Consider the following 19,404-nt stretch of genomic DNA (forward strand, 5'->3'; position numbering starts at 1 on the left):
TTCCACACGTCAGATCTTGCAGAGACACTCAGAGTCTGCAGGGATGCTTACAAATGTACCTTCCAGCCTGTCGGGTGTTGGTGCTCAAGGGGTTTGGAGCTTTCCAGCCCCTGCCCATAATCCTTGTGCAAGGAGGCAAGGTAGTTGCCTCTTCTTCTGTCCCCAAAGGCTATTCTGAAGCTCATGGGAAGAAAGTGTCCCACAAGCTTGGAGAGGACATTTCTAGGTATTCCCTTAATGTGACCATATGCTGATTGATAGCATAGCTACCCAGGAAGCATGTGGAGGTAATAACTGTTATCCTTACAGGGATACCCTCTGTGCAAAATAAGCAGGTAGTAATGTCCCACAGGCAAGAAGATTTCTGTGCTTGGAGTTGCAGATTCTTGCAACTGATTTCTATGGCACTTTTCCACTGTAGCTTTGTTTAGCTAGAGAAAGTCACGCTGATGTCTGCAGCAGTAACACATTTGACCTTCCACCATTAGCAGAGCTGTGATAAACAGGAAAGCTTACAAAACCAGGCCTGGCTTCATGCCTTGTACCAAGCCTGAAACTCTTTGCAAGTGCATAGATATAACAGAAATATTAATCAAATAATTTTATAGGTTTATATCCGGCTTTGTGATGTTTACACACTTAGACTGTATTCTGTGGGAGTCCTAGAAATGTGCTGGGTACTGTAGGACAGAGGAACAATCACTGTTCCACATTTAACACTCTTCTAGTCAAAAATTACAAAAAGTGGGAAGAGAACCAGAAGCTGTGAGAGTGAAAGCGATGAGGCGTTTTCCTCAGAGCCACGTAGCAGGTCAGGGGCCAGGCTGGAAATAGGAGCCTGGTTGTATCATTTCAGAGCAATAGCCCACTGGCTTTAAACTACCCTGTCTGTCTTGGGAGGATCAGAAACATGATGGACCACCAAAAAAAGGAAAAAAAAGAGTACACAGTTGTTGTGATTTGGATATGAAAAAGAAATGCAAGGAAATGACCAGGTATGGATGTCATAGAAAGTATGTGAAAGTACAGCCTTTGTCGTGGAGAGATAATTGCGCGACAGCCTGCTCCGTGATTTCTCCCAGATTCTCTTATCTGTGCTTTCTGTTTTTCTATCATTGCTTATGAACACAGAGACGCTACAGGTTTTGTAACCGGCATCCTCTTGACCTCGCTGAAGTCTGAAGCACTACCCTGACAAGTCTGAAGTAGTACCCCCCTGTATGCCAGTGTCTGGTGGACTTTATGTAGATTACTTTCCCAGCAAGTGTGCTAGAATAGATGCGGCTACGCCAACAGAAAACTTAGCAGGGTGTACTTTGGGGGACTGGTGTTGGCTACATCAAGGAAGCGAGTACCCCGTTGGAAGGTGTGACGGTGTTAAGGGTATGCCTGTACTACAGACTGAAGTGTAAAGTAGACCTATCTGAATGAAATGTAAATTAATATGTTCAGGTAACAGAAACTCCATGAAGCTCTGACCTAATTTCTGTCAAGAGGCAAAATAGATAAGTACTCAGAAATTTCAAAGTCCAGGCTTTTGCTCAGATCCATTTCTTAAAGTCGTTATCTGCCTTTCTTTTTAAAAGGTGTGTAACACTCTCAGATCTTCTTCCTACTTCTGTGGCACAGTTTCGGTCATGAACAGTTTGCAGTATCAATGTTCCTTCAGCAGCTGGATGGCTGCCTTCCCCCCAGGCGTAAGTAACATGATATTACCTGGTGGTTTTGGCCAAAATGGCTTAAACAAAAAAATGAAATGATGAAACAATAAAGAGAACCAAAGCTTTCTTTCCTTGTAGTGAGTCACGAGGCTGATCACAGTGACATGTTCTCTGTCCATTATAATGTAATACTGTTTACCAGTTTATCATACTGAAATTATTAACCCTTTTACTACTGAACACTTGTAAAGCCAACAAAACATTAAGAAGCCTGTGGATGGAAAAAACCCAACAACTTACAATGCAGGTTGGCATTTTATTGTTCACCAGGGACTTAAGCTTCTAAATTATTTAATGGCTTGGTAATGATGTTCAGGCATGTATGTAGTAAGGTATGGCCAGTGCTGGTTGCAGGCACCACTGATGTGGGGGAATGAGTGCAGAGAGGCATAGTTGTGTGGGCTGCTCACCCCTGAGGCTGCTCACCCCAGAGCTCACGTGTTGCTGGTGTCACTAGGAAAGGAGACAGAGCTACGGTCCCCTTCACCTCCTTGGTAAATCTGCTCCTGTGTTTTGTAGATGGCTGGAGCAACCTGTCAGGTTGGAATCTGGCACAGCCAATTTAAAGATACTTTAATTTTTGGAAGTGAACACCTATCAAAGTCATTTGCTAAGGAAAGCAAAGTTGGCCAAGAAGGAAAAAATGTGTAAGTTTTGATCACTTCTCCCTTTTTTTATCCAGATCTAGTCTTTCTCAGTCAGGAGTCAGTTGGGGTTGAAGTCTGTCTGCACCCCATCAGCAAGCGATTGTCTTGATTTGTTTTGTAGGAAGGAATTTTGAAAACAGCTATGAAAGGAAAAAATAAAATAATGAACTTAACATTCACCTAGGGAATCACTTTCTTAAGTGTCTTCTCCCAGACCTACTGGGGTGCTGCCAAATTGAAGGACATTTGCATTTTAAACATTATCACCCGTGTTCAGGAACTTGTCAGAAGTCAAGAAGGGAAAAATTTTGATTTTGAAATTTTCGAGTACTCATCTATTTTGCCTCTTGACAGAAAGTTGTGAAAGATCTTGACATTTCTAGAGGATGGCTTAGACATCCGGGCTGTATTTGCCTTTGCAGCAGAGGTGCCAATATTTCTCTTGGGATATACCCACTATTTAGTCTAGTTCTCAGGAACTTTCTTTGGATGCTTAGCTGCATTAGCATATTGTTATTTTTATCCTCCCTGCTATTAGTCATTCTTTTACAGACAAAGCTAAAAACCTGTCTTTTCTAGAACCACCTCTGTATTCTTCAAATACTTGTAAACCCAATCATGTGGTTCTTTGGCAGCAGAAGAATGTACTTTTGGTTTTAGTCTGGGAAAGAAAAACTTCCACATATCAAATCAAATAACAGTGTACTGATTTTTCTAGAAAATAAAATTATATAAATGGTTAAATTTATAAAGCCATCTTCTCTTAACGTTTCTTCTGTATTTCTGGGCATCTGGATCAAATAAGTAATTTATTTTATAAAATTTGTTCAGTTTAGAAAGAAATTTTGTCAGGTGATTTCTGTGTGTTTTTCACATGGACTCTCAAGGAGGTCTTCTCATCTGCCTTTCTCAAATTTACCAGAAGTGTTAATGCTTTATTTGTGGAATCACATTTGGTTTCTGCAATTCAAAAGCTAAAATACAGGAAAGAGGACAAGTATAATTGCAGATGGCAAAGAGGTGGTACGCTCTTAAGAGACAGTGATCTTATCAACACAGGACTTTTAGAAATCCTAAAAGAAATGGGGAAAGTTTTGACGGAAATACCATAAAAACAGACACTCTTATCGCATCTTTCCATTGCCTTTGCTTTACTGCAGAGGATTACATGCTTGCTACCAAAGTACTGGAAAGCATGAGACAACATAGAAGGTGTTGGTGTGGACCTGAGAATCAGAACATCAGATTATTCCTGTTGGGTTTTTTATTACTTAGTCACTTAGGGTGTGGTTGTGGATGATAGTCAGTTGGCTGCTTGGCTTTTTCCCCCCACGAATCTATTTATAGTCTTGTGGCAAAACTTAACAGATAAGGGACCCACCACTGTACCCAGTGGTGCAGCCAGTAGCAGGGACTACAGAGAGGCCTTCTGCAAATCTGGGAGTGAAAGGGCAGAGTAGAGGAAAAAAAAATTAGAAATTGAGATAATGCCACTTCTTTTCAAATACACTTTGAAATGCATGGATAGTCTGTAAAAGCTACCTGTTCTTGGTTTTGCTTTGTTATTATCATGGCCTGGAAAACAAATTGATATCATTCTGCTTCATGTATAATTCTCAATTATAACAGCCCTCAGAATTTGCATGATGTGTTTTGTCCTTAGATCAAAAGGTTGGGTGAACTTCCATATAGCTGGGCTGAGGAGCCCAGAAAATCAGGTTAGCCAAGGCATTATAAAAAGCTAATGGCAGGACTTTGACCAATATGAATATTCCCTGTTTCATTTTCTAAATGGCAACTGGAATAAAAATTCAAATTGTTTATTAGGTTGAAGCAGAATGGAAATCAAGCTCATCTTTTTGGGGAACTGGTCAGAATTTGAGAATGAGAATTTATGTTCATTTTGGGAAACATCTTATTAACACTGCCGCTATCTCCTCCAGATAGAGCTGGGATTGAAATAGCACAATATGATGCAGGCTTCTGGGAAGTGTTTTGGCAGAGCCTGAGACTAGGAAAATAGCAGTCAAAGATGCCATGTCCTGACAGAGGGTGAGGACAGCTTCCACAATACAAGTCAAAAATATGTTTTTCCTTATCCTAACATACATCCCTAGATCACAGCTTCTCCGAGAGATTTTTCAGAGACATGCAAGGACTGGCAGACCCTTTCCCACTGGGTAAGCCAAAGAGTCTCTTTGCTGAATGCATCCTGGGCAAAAAATGCTACCTAGGCACCTTTTATGGTGTCTTCACCATATCCCCATGTGCTTCTGTGATAACAGCAAATGTGCTGACAGGTATGTGGGGACGGAGCGGAAAAGTGCTCTTCCTCAGTGTTCATTCCCTCTCCCCACTGGATTCTTCTGTAGAGCAAAGGGTATGGGGACGGAGGGAAAAAAATGAGAACAGGGGAGAGAGGGAACAAAACAGGCAAATGACAGAAAATAAGTGGAGAGAAGAAATGCAACCTGAAAGTTTAGAGAGGGAAGCTCCAAACAATCACTCCAACATGTGGGCTAAGTTTCTTTTTTAGGTCATTCTGTTTGAATGAGAGCAATACAATCACTGCTTTCCTGCAGTCATTCCTTTTGGGGGGTTTTTGTGCATTCCTTTTCTGTGTTAAACTGTCCATTTAAAACTGGCTGAAGCTATTTCTTCATTAATTCTTGCCAGACCCTTCAGCATTTTAGCCAAGTCTTTTGATAATCTTTCTTGCCCAGCATACGAATAGGCCTTTCTCGAGCATGCAAACTATTGTGCAGACTGTGCTTTTCTTCTAGTGGAAAGAACTAGGTGACTTATGAATAATTAGCTGAAATTTCCCCCCCCTCCCTTCTTTTTTTTTAAAGACAATTCCTCGTCTCTCCAGGAAGATGAAGAGGTAGATATGGAGGCTGTCAACTGGCAGCTGAACAGCACCTCCATGAATGGGCATTCATCTACCCCAACCACGGTTCGCTTTCCCAGCTGGGTGACTTTTGATGACAATGAAGTCAGTTTTTCACCGCAGAACCTTTCCCCCTTGAAAACAGATACCCCACCTGCAGAAACACAGACTCCAGATGTTAACTTTAACCTCACTACATCCTTTAAGAAAAGAGAACGTCCTAAAAGCACATTGGGTGAGCTCTCCAAAATTCAAAAACTAGATCTCTCCTCTTTAACCAAGTTGCCTTCTGTTGAAACACCACCATGGAGTGCTACTAATCCCTTCCTGGATGAATCTCTGCGAGATGTCCAACCCTCACCCATCAATCCATTCAGCTCATTCTTTGAGGAGCGAGACAGGCGTTCCAAAAGTTCTTCTGTCTCCAGTGCTCCAGGCAAAAGCCAAAGAGATTCTCTCATTATTCTCCATCAAGAGCCTGATACCATCAGTTTCCATGAGGCAAACAAAAGTGTAACCCACACAGATGCTGTAGAGCAGCTCAAGCAACTCCAGATTGGAGACCCAGATCGTGTGAGCAGCCCTACCTTGCCTGATGATGACCCCATGATGCCATGTGATCTGGATGCAGCCTTATTTAACCTGGCACCAGCTCAGCCAAAGGATGGATGGCCAATGATGCTCAGGATCCCAGAGAAGAAGAATATTATGTCATCCAGGCACTGGGGACCAATATATGTCAAGCTGACCGACAGTGGATGTATACAGCTTTTTTATGAGAAAGGACTGGAGAAGCCTTTCCGGGAATTCAAACTTGAAATCAATCATGAGATTTCAGAGCGCAAACTCCAGAACTATGATGAGAATGGAAGGATACACAGTGTGCGCTTGGACCGCACAACCTACAAGGAGAAGAAGAAGTATCAGCCTAAGCCAGCCATTGCTCACACAGCAGAGAGAGAGCAGATTATCAAGCTTGGGACTACAGATTATGAAGACTTCCTTAGCTTCATCAGTGCTGTGCAAGATACACTGATGAACTTGCCAGCCTCATCAACAGATCTGAGCACAGTGGGACTAAACTATCAAGAAGAAGAAATCACGGTTGATGTCAGGGATGAGTTTCATGGCATCTTGGCCAAAGGAGACAGTGCGATTCTCCAGCACAGTGTGCTGACCCATATCTATGTTCTCAGCTTCCTTTCTGGCCTGGCAGAATGCAGACTGGGCCTTAATGATATCCTGATCAAAGGCAACGAAATAGTTGCAAGGCAGGATATTATGCCCACTACTACCACTAAGTGGATTAAATTATACAGCTGTCGGTTCCATTCATGTGTGGATGAGGATATGTTTAATAACTCCCGTATTATCCTGTTCAACCCCTTGGATGCCTGCAGGTTTGAACTGATGCGATTTAGAACTGTCTTTGCTGAGAAAACTTTGCCTTTTACTCTGAGGACAGCTGCCAGCATCAATGGTGCTGAGGTGGAGGTGCAGAGCTGGCTGATGATGTCCACTGGGTTCTCTTCCAACCGTGACCCTTTAACTCAGGTCCCTTGTGAAAATGTGATGATCCGCTACCCAGTGCCAAACGAGTGGGTGAAGAACTTCCGCAGGGAGAGTGTCCTGGGGGAGAAATCTTTGAAAGCCAAGGTGAACAAGGGGGCCGCTTTTGGATCAACCAGTCTCTCTGGTTCTGAGCCAGTAATGAGAGTAACTTTGGGAACTGCCAAATACGAGCATGCCTTTAATTCCATCGTATGGAGGATAAACCGACTGCCTGACAAAAACTCAGGTGAGTGGTGCATATACCATCTCTGCAGGAGTAAACTAAAAGGAGTTACATATTTTGGAAGATGGAGAGTACTGAGTTTACATGGTGAGAGGTAGATCATCCTCTGTAGTATACCAAAGGACATCAGTTAGTTGCATGAACCATTTGTCTGACCCTTCATTGCAGTAGTTTTATGAATACTACAAACATTGCTAATGATAAAAACAGGTTTAGGTTTTCCAGAGGCAAAAATATGCCTCCTTTTATAAGTACCACCTTAAGCATTAAACATCTCTGTGTGCTTAGCACTGTCATTGGAAGCAGGGCTTTTTCAGGTAACTTGCAAAGGCAAGATAGTATGCTACAGGGCTGAATGATAGGACCAGATAAATTGCTGTAGTTCCAGCACATAGGATTTCTTTTCCATGCATTGCCAAGCACAGTGGGCCAGTGCTATATATTTCAATGCATATACCACAACTGATGCCTACAAAGTGTCTGGAATCATAGAATCATAGAATCGTCTAGGTTGGAAAAGACCTTTAAGATCATCAAGCCCAACCGTTAACCTAACACTGTCATCCCACCTCTAAACCATGTCCCTAAGCACCTCATCTACCCCTCTTTTAAGTACCTCCAGGGATGGGAACTCAACCACCTCCCTGGGCAGCCCATTCCAGAGCCTGACAACCCTTTCTGTGAAGAAATTTTTCCTAATGTCCAAACTAAACCTGCCCTGTTGTAACTTCAGACCATTTCCCCCTCGTCCTATCGTCCATTACCAGGGAGAAGAGGCTGACTCCCACCTTGCTACAGCCTCCTTTCAGATAGTTGTAGAGGGCAATAAGGTCTCCCCTCAGCCTCCTCTTGTCCAGGGTAAACAACCCCAGAACAGGGAATGTAAGAGAACAGAAGATACTATGCAACTGTTAAAAAAAAAAAAAAATTCCAAACACCAGTTTGTGGCTGTTTCTGTAATCAGTGCAGACAGGTAAATACAGCTTAAACCTGAAAAGAGAATACCAACATAAACCCCACAAGTCTTTGTGTTTCTCGTAGCATGTTCATAATTAAACATTCAAGTAATGCAAACGAGCTACTGTTCCCTTTGGCCATCGCTGCCAATCCTTCTGCTTCCTGCCTCTCATCCATGGTGTGCAGTAAAGCTAGAGAACTCGGGTTTATTTTTATTCATAGTGAATTCTACTTCTTGGTTTCTGTGATCTAGACTAGCTTTTTACAAATGAGATGCTTTTTTTAGTATTAATGCTGTAGTAGTGCAGCTGGGTGACTGTGTGGGTTTCCGTATTTGGAGTTCCCTGGAAGTTCAGTGTTGTACCAGATTTAGCACTTTCTAAGGACATATGTTTTGCCTGAGTTTGAGCTATAGTGTCAGCAAAACAGTGATCTAAGTTTTCTAATCTTTTGGATCACATTTCAGCCCAAGGATGCCAGCTTACACCATAGGTTACAAATTTGGAGGGCTATCACTAACAAAAGTGAAGGCTCCGTGTTGTCTTTAGCGTGGGACATAGGAAAAGAGAAATTGGGAACTCCAGAGAAATATTGTAATAAAAAATTAACCTCAGGCTGTTTATGAGCAATAACATGCTTGGGAGGAAAATCTCACTATGCCATCTGCATGAGCTCTGGGAATGAGATGTTGTGAAACTGGGCCTTCTGTGGCACCTTCTCTCCAAAGATCTCCGAATACCATAGACATTACAGCTGGGAAAACGAAAGCACCCAAACTTTTAACACAATCACAGAACATGCCGGTAGCAAACCAAGAGAAGAGGCAGAACTGCTGGCTCTACTGCCTCCTGCAAGGTGATGCTCCCTTACCCATCACAACTTTGAGGGAGATGTTGATCTATGTCTCTTGTTCCCTTGATCTCATCTCTCCCAGCGTGAGTCTTTATTATATATACCCTGTGTCAGGGGGAAGTGCTTCACAGACTTGGCACTGCTCTTGGAGCCCTGCCACAGAGCATCTATCCATCAGTGTCACCGTGCAGAACACAGGGCAGTTAGTATTTGTTTACATCCTGAGAGGAAGAGAGTGTCCTCACCCTTCCGGCCAGGTCAGATGTAATTTCAGGGAAAGGAAGGGCCTTGCAAGCACCATCTTGGCCAGGATACATGAGGTATGTGAGAGAGGGGGAATCCCAAAGTGATGACAGGGCAGGCAAAGTGTAGTTTAAATCTGACCTTGCCTCCCAAGGACTATTCACATTTCTTGATAGTACTTGTCCCACGGATTTCCTTACTCAAAGTATATGGCAAACAAAGAGGGATATAAATGGTACTCAGAAGCATTGATTCCCACTCCTTCTTAGACTTGCCTGATGGACCACATACACTTCTGACCACATGATAATGATGTGTGGTCTACTCCCAACCTTGTGCATGCTTGGCTGTATCCAGCCCTACTCACAAGTCGTATAATATTTGCAGAAGTCCCTATAAATAATGCAGTTCTCAAGCACTAACTATAAAAATATTCCCCTGACTCGTACTTCATGCTTTCTTAGTGTGGCACCTGCAGTTCACCCCTGTCAGCGCTCTGGGTCCTCTGTAAATGTCTGGTCTGCTAATGAACTGCTCTGGTGCCTGGGGCTCCAGAGCAGGAGAGAGGTGGTGGCATCACACTGCAGCTGGTGCATTGCACACTGCAGGTAGCCACAGTCTCCAGCTCCACCCTACCTCCAGAGGCCACACAACCTGTCCACACAACCTGGGGGCATATGCATTGCATGGCTCCCTCCAGCATGCGTGCCCGTCTGCCAGCCCCTGTCAAAGTAGTACATACGTAGGCACAGACTTAGTATGGGACCCTTTGTTCACCCATGTCGTGTGCTCTGACTCATGAGTCCCTTGCAAATGCCATCCCAGAACCTCCAGAGGTCTCCAGGTTGCCACCTGGACCTCATGCTCTTCACTCCATTCCTTGAATGCAGGCTGGCGCAGGCTCTGTGCAGACGTGATGCGTACGACGCCATCAGCCCTGCCCGTGGTCTGCCCTGCCGGCCCGCACCACAGGGAGGAAAGCCCAGCCCTCCCGATGCTCACCGCTTGCATTCAGGTTGTAGTATCCTCGCACCCAAATTGTTAAAGAGTTATTTCAGCAGCTTCACTGTCTCATCCAAATGTTTTCTCTTTGTGCTTTCTAAGGGGACGGGGCCCTTTGCGCTCTCACTATAGGAACTTGTCAGCACTGTCTGTATTATTTTGGTGCCAAAGCGTCTGCTTCTGGCCGGACATGGAAAAGCATGGGACAAATGAAGGACTGTGTGTACCCTGAGTATGATTTGACCTAAAAAAAACCTATGGACTGGATTCTACTGAGCACATTGCTGAATCCTTTCCAAAATAGCGTGTTAAACTTCATTGCCCTTCTCATATTCGCAATTAATATGATCAAAGCAGTTGATAAAGGAAACCTATTTACAGGCTCTGCAGAGCTTCAGTTGCAGCTGGCTGGGCTCCATGTGTTTGCTTGGTTTTTTTTTTTAACCCCCCAGCAAAAGCAGGGATGCAGCCTCTGTGCAGAGCCTTGGATGTGGATATTTGAACTTTGGCCGAGTTTGGCTGTGGATCCCAGGCATGCTGCCTGATACACTTTCTGAAGTAAATTAAATCCTTTAATCCAACATGTTGGGACATCAGAGTCCTTTGGAACAGATTATCGGTGGATATATATGAACTATATTATCAGACCCTTGATTGTCAGAATGAAATGCTGGAAGCTCAGGGACGCCAGAGATGCAAAACAAAAGCAGTCTGTTGATTTCCTCCTGATTTTGCTGAAAAGTGTACCTGTCTGTTAGAGAAAGAGCTCTGAATGAGCCTGTTGAACAAACAGAAAGCCTATAGAAAGTGTGCCTTGTGTGCCTCACGCACAGGACACCAACGAACGCTGATGTGCTTGGTATTTGTGCTATAGATTTGGTGGACAAGTTGCTTTCTTAATTGGTTCATCTGGTTGCCTACCATGCTGAGCTTGTTTAAATTAATAACTTCTATATTTTTTTGAGTGTTGTGCATGGTCTTTTCTGTTAGCGGGTACTCCTACTAGGCGAAATTAAATTATTGGAAAATTGCTTTGTTAATTGCATTGCATTAACTTTTTTTTGCCTTTTTTCCCTTTATTCCCCCCTCCTTTTTTTTTTTTTTTTTGAGCCTATGAATATCCACCAACATTCAGGTGTGTTAGAAGAGTGGTTGCTGGTTCCACGTGTCCAGTTGAAATTATGAAGAGTTTAAAAGCTCAGATCTCCAAGGCACCTGCACGCAGTGTGCTCAAGCCCAGTTAAACACTTCCCAGTGTTACCTTCACATGTGTCCATCCCAAAAGCAACTGAGCACACGCCATCTCAGGAGCGTAGTGGCGCATGCGGAACGTTTTGTAGCTGTGGATGTGGCTTGTGCCAGAGCACAGAGCCACCTCTCCTGAGCTGCTGTGGGCCTCCGCTGCAACCCAGGCAGTCAAGGAGGGAGCAGCCCACAGCAAACAAGAGGAGAGGACAGGAGAGGGCAGAGGAGAGGAGAAGAAAAGCATAGCAAAGCAGATGAGCAGGAAGGATTGCAATGAGTCTGCTGAGACTGGTACAGGGTGAGAAAAGAGATACAAATGGATGGGGAGCCTGAGGCTGGGAGTTGGATGCCACTACTGAATGCTGAACATGGAATTTTTGAGCCAGGAATGACTCATTTTTAAGCATCTCCGTAATGCAGTGCCAGAGAGCAGTGATTCCTAGGCACGTGCAGTGGCACCCGAGCGTCCCATGGCAGAGGCTGAAGTGCACTGCTGTGGGCACGGGTCTGCCCACCACAGCCAAGCTCAAGGACTGGGCAGAAGCAAAAGCCCTGCGGTGCTGGAGGGTACAATGCTCTCCATGAGAGCATGTGGGGCTGCTGCTAGCCCATGGTGGGTGGGATCATCCTGAAGGTCTGCTGTGCACCACTGCTTTTTATCCAGAAAAAGCATGCTCCAGGTATGAAAAGCTGGGAAGTGCTATCCGAGAAAGATCCCATCTCGCTCTAGAACCAGGGCAACTCTGCTTGGGATAATTAATCCTGATGAAAAGCAGGTGATATATTTTAATGCTTGCAGAACTCGAGCTTTTGTATCTGCTCAATACTGCACCCGCTCATTCCTAACTTGGCTTCAGCTGTGGTGCTGTGTATCTCTATGGTCTCTGCTGAGCTGCATAGCCTCTCATTGGATTTGCTGCACAGACGTAAGTTTATAAACCTTCCAGCTGGGAGGAAACTCTAGCTAGACTGTTTGGAACGATGGGGCTGACTCTAGATGAAATTTTTACCCATAAATTTTTTTCCAACTCTGTTTCAGAGGCTAAGTGGGACATTGCAATGCCTGAGCCCTCTAAAGACTGCTCAGTTTCATCCTGTTGGGACAAGCAATATCTCAAAATCCCACATCTTGCTTTTCAAGCTTCAGCTCAACAAGGCTGACTTTTGGGCTAAGCTCTGGATGAGGAGCTGAATTCCTTTTCAAGGCCTAGGCTTGCAAGTCTTTCACAGGCTATGTTTTCCTCCTCCTCCCAGGGAGAGGGCTTTCCCCATCCAGTTCTTTTTACTCTGCCTGCCTTCCTCCTTCCTTTTCTCTCTCCTGTACACCTTGCTAAGCTCTGTGGAGAACTTTCCCAATGAACATGTAGTCAAAAATCCTTGAGCCTCTAACAGTGGCAGACAAGGATTGCGTTCATTTATTTATACATTGCTTTAATTTACACATAGTTAGATCCCTTCAATCAGAAATTGGGGGAATCAGAAGAGGGGAAAGACCTTTACCCTATGGTGCTTGATTTACATCTTGTATTTTCACCCACTAAAAGCAAACTAGAGTGCTGGCAGTCCTTTTTGCTGTTTATTTGGTTTAGTTCCTCTGGAAACTCCCAATGGTATTGAAGCAGGTAAGATACCGTCACTTGCTACAAACTAGCTCACCTAGGCAGATTCTGGGTTTTTTGCAGTTTTGTGATGTTGCTTCCTCCTAAATGTTGTCTTTTTTGATCCATCCAACACAACTTTCATATCTGTTTGCTCTCTTTTTCCAGCTTCTGGCCATCCTCACTGCTTCTTCTGTCACCTAGAGCTTGGCTCTGACCGGGAAGTGCCTTCCAGTTTTGTCCGCTATGTAGACGTGGAATTTGACATGCCCTCTACTTCTGCATCCAAAGCCACCGTTCGGTCCATTTCCGTTGAGGACAAGGTCGATGTGAGGAAGTGGGTCAACTATTCAGCACACTACAGTTACAAGGTAAAATTGAGCGTGTGGCAATCACCGTGGTTACTCTGCATACTACATTGTCTTGAAAAGTGTGGGCAGACAAATAAAATACCATGGGACGATGAGGTGGGAATGTGGCACATGCCAGGCTCTGTGCAGTAGCTACCCACGTGCAGCCTATTGATTCATGGCAAACAAGCAGTGGATTATCCCTCAGTGAAGATGGAATGAACTTGCTTGCCATTGCTCTGTGGAAGAGCACACGCACGCAGCAAGCTCCTGGGGATTAGCTGGTACAGTAAGAGCGTGAACAGGGGAGTTTTGCTGCTCTTCATAGCAGCTACAGTGGGAGTGCTACAGCAGACAAAAGGATCGCATTATTTCTGTGCTTAAATATTTCTTCTTCCTGCCTGCCCTAAGGAGAGGAGCAGATGGGAAAATGCAGTGTGTACGTACCTGCCAAGAATCTCAGTGTGCCAGAATTTGTGTGTTAGCTGATCACTCAGCAGAGAGAATGGCATCCTACCTGCCTTCTTCAAGAGCAATGATGAGAGATGCTGAAAAGATTCTCATGGCACATATTTTTAATGGTAATTGTAATTACATTTTTAGTAGTCTCTTAAATTCCCTAGAGATGGTATTTGATCTTCCTAAGTATACCTTTTAAGAATAAAACATTGGATTATCCCTGAGGTTTTGGGGGTGTTAAAATTTAGAAGACAAACATAGGCATGCATTTTGTAAATTAATCTCTTTGCTTTATACATCAGTCTTTGTGGAGCTTAAAATTGAGGCTGGTCTTCTGTTGTCATTTAGGAAGCCACTCATCCTCTGCAGATTTGGTTCTGGGTTTGGATTCGGAGTACAGCTGGGGGTGGTAATGAATATAAAATCGTGTGAAACTGCTTCTCTGCATGACATCATTTCTTCTAGAAATTATGTCATGACACTGTTGAATCATAAAACTGTTTGGATTAGACTGAAAACACAGTAAATCAAACCCAGCTTTCCCTCCTCAGTCTAAGTCTCTTCACAACCCTGTCAATTTACCAAGAATTTCTTCACCTGAGCAGGACACCAATCACCACTAAGGAAGATTTTTAAATCTTTTCTTTTCCTTTCTCATTACAAATGTTCTTCCTCTGTTTCCTCTGCCAGGTTGAAATAGAGCAGAAAAAAAGCTTGAATGAGGATCTGAAGGGAGAAGATGCTGCAAATGTCAATGAATGTGCTATGCAGTGAAGGAAGATCAGTCTATAACAGACCTGGAAGAAAGGACTTGCAGGGTTTTGGGTATTTTTCTTTAAAAAAGTATGGAGTACTACTTTTAAAATAATGCTCTGAAGAGTACTATTTTTCCTTGTGATCATCCATACTTTGAGAAGAAGCTTGTCAGTGGTTTGTCTGGAGCGGACCTATGGGCTTTTGCTGGAACGATGTCAGTACAGTTGGGGTATAGACAGAATGACGTGTATTACAGTCCAGCCTGCCTTTTCTGCCTCTTCACCATCTAGGTTCTGCACTGACGTATGGTCTGGCCACCATCACAGCCAAACCCGAAAGCAGCCTTTATCTCACTTATAATCTTACCCTCCTACAAGAAGCACGGTTTTTGTATCCCTGTTGATTTGGTTATTGGTAGATTCACTTCCTTCAGAACTGCCAGGTAATACCCAGGGAGCATTGAGTGAAAAATGATATAAAATCTCATTTCTGAAGTGGTCAACAGAGTGAAAACCCTGAGCATCATTCTGGAGAATCCACAAACTCTGCATCTTAAACATAGTAAATGGTGAAGCAGATGAACTACAGCCAGGACAGCTAATCATGTAGCTGTTCTAGTCACCCCTTCCCCTCTCGTCCCCTGAGCAACAACATGTCTTCGTGCACGTTTTCATGGGGTCTGCACAACTTACAAGAAAGCCTCTCCAATTTCTTAAAAAAAATTATTTCTTAGTCTGGGCTGTTCTGTTATCTTGACTGAACATGGTTATGGCTGCTAGTAACAGGGAATGTACGTTATAATAGAGGAGATACAGGAGGGACTTTGCTAAGATTAGATCATTCCTGCATAGAAAGGTATTTAAGGGAAAAACATTGGGGTTTGGGTTTTGTTATATGTTTTCCTGGATGGGTAAGGTGGGCGATTATTGAAAATGTCAGAGCACAGTTACTTTAGCAGACAATGCTGTTTGCCTTCCTGAAAATCCTTGGAAGTCTGTCCAGCAAAATACTATTTTCATATTCTATCTTGAACCTACAACATAAGTAAGTCGCATCTTTATAGAACCCCCACTAACTGGGACCCAAAATCTCTTTTCAAAAATTAACAACAAGCTTCCATCATGGAGATTTTTTTTTATCTCCACTTAGCTGAAAGTAACAGCAAGTCTTAAAACTTCTTTCTAAACAAAAATGCAATAGGCAAAAATCACTCATTCATACATACTTTCAGAGAAAACAGCGTTCAAAGTACCCATTTTTTGTAGTTTCCATGCCTTGCGTAATATTTTGTCTTGAGGTACTTTTAAATGTAAAAAAAGTAATTTATTAAATCTTTTATCTTTTGAAAGGTTACTGCTGACTTCAAAATCACACACTTGGAAAGCCTTGGCAATGTAATTTAAAATCATAATGAATTAAAATGAAAGCTTTTTTATAAACTTATACATTTATTTTATTTACATTCACTATAACAGAAAATTAATACACTCTCGATTTACTACTTTCAGTGTGACTCCTATTAAAATCACTGCAATGTTAAAATCCCAAATAAAACATGAGATTAATTACGTTGAGTTTAACGCTGGTAGTGGTAGAATTTAAAACAAATGATAGGGAACTTACAAAGGCCTTTTTATATGCACCTAAATTTCAGGCCTATGTCCACCTAGTGATACATATTTACACACGTACACCTCTGTAAACACGTGACGTCTCAGTCCTTCTAGGAACTCTTAATAACCAGGCACACCAGTTCATACTAAGCCTTTGCAGCATCTCTCTGTAAATGGAAGAACGCTGTTAACTTTTATGAAGCATTTGAGATCAGTGGTTTAAAAGTACTGAAAAAGTGCAGAGAATTATTATTTATTAAATGATAACTTGCATAGGTTGTGAAATATGTGAGAGCACGGCACTGAATTCCGGACTGATTCTCAGCTCTGTTACAGGCTGGCTGTGATGAGTTGCATGGCAACTCCTCTCTACAAAATTCACTCTTCTTTTCAAAGGCATTCAAAGACCGTCAGGGTGTTTTTTTCCTGTTTTTCACTGCAGCTCCCAGTGTACAGTTTCTGAAAAGGACCAGCAAGAAATCCAACAAAACCAAGCTGAAGGAGCGCTGAGATGTTGCTGAGGAATTGTGAGAACGTTTTGTGAAGGAAACAGTCGGGAGATTTCCTACTCTGATCTGCAGGCTCGGTGTCTGAATTTTTGCCTATTGCCCCCTCCCCAGCCCTTGAAAACACAAATAAGTAATAGCAAATAAAATTATTATTTACTTCTTAAAGAGAGGAGAAAAATCAAAGGAATATAATTTTCCATCTCTGTTGAATTCTTAAACTACTCAGTCTCAATCATACTTCAGCCACATAATATTTCATGCCCCCAAAATTGAAACATGAACATACTGGAGATTTCTGGATTTACTTAATTTCTCTACCTCTTTATCACTGATTCATTATTTTAATTCAAAGTTAATGAATGAAAGAAAGAGTATGGGCCTAACTCTGATTTCTGTTGTGTAATTAGTTGTACACAGAAGTATCTCTTCCAGGCTTCCCAGTGTTATGCAAGCAAAACTGGAAAAGTGTTCTGGTTTATAAAAAAGCTATTTTAATCCATTCTGATCTCTGGAGAATATTTTTCTGATGTACCTGCCACTGAATTTTCAAGAGTTTAGGATTAATACCTCAGCCAGAGTTTCAAAAGATCTTATTTCCTATTGAAGCACTAGAGTAAGTAATCTGATTTTTCAAAAGCGCACTAACAACCAAAATCTTCAGAAAATCTGGAGTTGGTATCACCAGTTGTCACCACTGAATTCTTTTCGGTCCAGCACCATTACGAGCACCGAGCATCTGAACACTGGGATCCTAAGTGCCCTTTTTCAGGTTTCCACTGTTCTTGCTTGATTAAACAGTGCCAATTTTTCAGTGTTAGGTACTGTCACGTATGAACTTTATGTACGTGAACCATATACTCGTCACCCATGAGGGTGCAGCAGTAATTTGGACAGACTGTGGATGAGAGCGAGGGGAAAAGAGCTGAGAAGTTTGTTGGTTTTAGAGTAGCAGAAATGATTTAGATTTACAAGCTATGCCTGTAGTGGGGATGGTTTTTATTCTTTTTTATCTTGGGGAAAAGCCTCTTTGAATAGTTTCAGTTTAATGCTCCTTTTGAGAAAGATATAATCACTGTCCTTTGGCTTATTTGAAAGCTTTGTAGTACTCACATACTCTGTGCAGGAGATGTGCCTTCAAGGAAAGCATACATTGACTCCCTGAAGCTATTCCCACTTTCAGCCGCCTTTCTATTTCTCATTATGGTTTTGTTTCATTTTTGTACAGTGGTAAAACTTGAGGTATTGCAGGGAATTTTGCCTAGAAAAATAAGAAGTCTTTAATCACAAGGGGTAAAGATGAACAACATCTCTGGGCAGCTGACCTTATTTTAGTGAATGTCTCTTACATTTATTAACTATGGACACTCTGCTAGCAAAGGAAAATGGGCAAATTCAGCTGAGAAATACTTAACAGACTGATGTTATTTTTGTCCTTTATTTTATTCAGACTCAAATTTAGTCATCCTATGAAGGAGATGGATTTTAGGTTCTTCATTGTAGCAGTATCATAAGAAACATTGCAGAAATAATTTACCTTTTCTGGTGGGTTGCTGGCTGACATATTGACTTGATGGGACATCCAAGACCTGTTGGTCTACCTGTCCACATGACTTAGTAGCTGCTAAAACTCCCTCTTGATCATTCACTTCCCAGGATAGAGAGCAATTGCATGCAAAAGAGCATGAAAGCAAGAGGAAGAAGCGTACGAAGTTCAGCCTGGAGGTACTTAGGCTGTTGCTCGCATGAAATGCTCAGTAATTTCCTTGGCCCTTGAATGCACACAAACTAATCAAGCTGTCAATAGGTCACCTCTGTTCCAGAGGGTAAAAAATTCCTTTCAGTGACTCTTAGCAGCTCGTGTTTATAGCTGTATTCATCTCCAGAACTGGCCAGCACAAGAATTTGCAGCACACTGAGATCATTTATGGATGAAGTACTTAAACTCTTCTCCCACTAAAGTTAAATCTACATCATGAGTTGTCCGAGATACAAAATTTTGTGTGATAACAGGCATAGCTGTTCTAGCTTTCCTGGTTTGTTCAGCCACCCACCCACACATCCATCCATCCTCCCATCCGTCCTACCCTCCCTCCCTCTCTCTCCTATACTTGCAATTCATTCTTTGCACTATTGACATTGATTGGTTTGACGATTATTTTGTAACATGTTCCTACCTTTTTGTTTTGTAAAATAAGAAAGTCTAAACACTGGGTAACTTTGTAGAAGTGGGTTGTTGTTTTGTTTTTTTTTTTTTATTTTATCAGCTGAAATGGGATGTCCTGTTTTGTTTGAACTATGGGAAAACCTAAATAAATGTTAAGATGAAACAGCATACCCACATTTTCACTGTGAAATTGAAGTTGTATGTGCTGTGTATTCTGGTAAGTCACAAGTCTTGAATTCAGAAGAGGAAAAGGGAGTGTTTTGAATGGCATAAAGAAGGGCATAAGTTAGAAGTAATGGGACTATATACAGCAAAGAGCTTATTTCATTTGCTCATCCAGACTGAACGATAGCCTGCAAAAGAAATGGAGCAGGCCTGGAGCTTGAGCCACATAACAGTCGTGTGGAGCAGTGCTGTGGTAATACAGAAAGGGATCTAACACTTGAATGAAGCCATCCTGAAACAAAGTAATTGAGAATTGCAGCTTCTGCTCAGTGGGTCTCTTCTACTGCTGCTCTCTGACTGCTAGACCCAGGAGTACGTGCGAGGGCAGTGCCTTCCTGTGACCAGAACTTCTGTTTGCAAAGCGAGTGTAAGGATAAG

The 19,404-nt window shown here is 42.5% G+C and overlaps 1 protein-coding gene across 3 annotated transcripts in view; it reads left to right on the top strand.

Moving 5' to 3' along the window:
- The window catches only part of STON2 (stonin 2), an 88,009-nt gene extending 72,116 nt beyond the window's left edge, over positions 1-15,893 (top strand). For all 3 annotated transcript variants that reach the window (XM_009646631.2, XM_035902010.1, XM_035902011.1), the window contains 3 exons: positions 5,221-7,056; positions 13,119-13,321; positions 14,450-15,893. In XM_009646631.2, the coding sequence (XP_009644926.1) occupies positions 5,221-7,056; positions 13,119-13,321; positions 14,450-14,533 (2,123 nt within the window). In that variant the 3' untranslated portion in view covers positions 14,534-15,893. The remainder of the gene's footprint in view (positions 1-5,220; positions 7,057-13,118; positions 13,322-14,449) is intronic.
- The last annotated feature ends 3,511 nt before the right edge of the window (positions 15,894-19,404 follow it).

The sequence above is a fragment of the Egretta garzetta genome, unplaced genomic scaffold (assembly GCF_000687185.1).
Source record: "Egretta garzetta isolate BGI_Z169 unplaced genomic scaffold, ASM68718v1 scaffold79, whole genome shotgun sequence".
Lineage (NCBI taxonomy): Eukaryota > Metazoa > Chordata > Aves > Pelecaniformes > Ardeidae > Egretta > Egretta garzetta.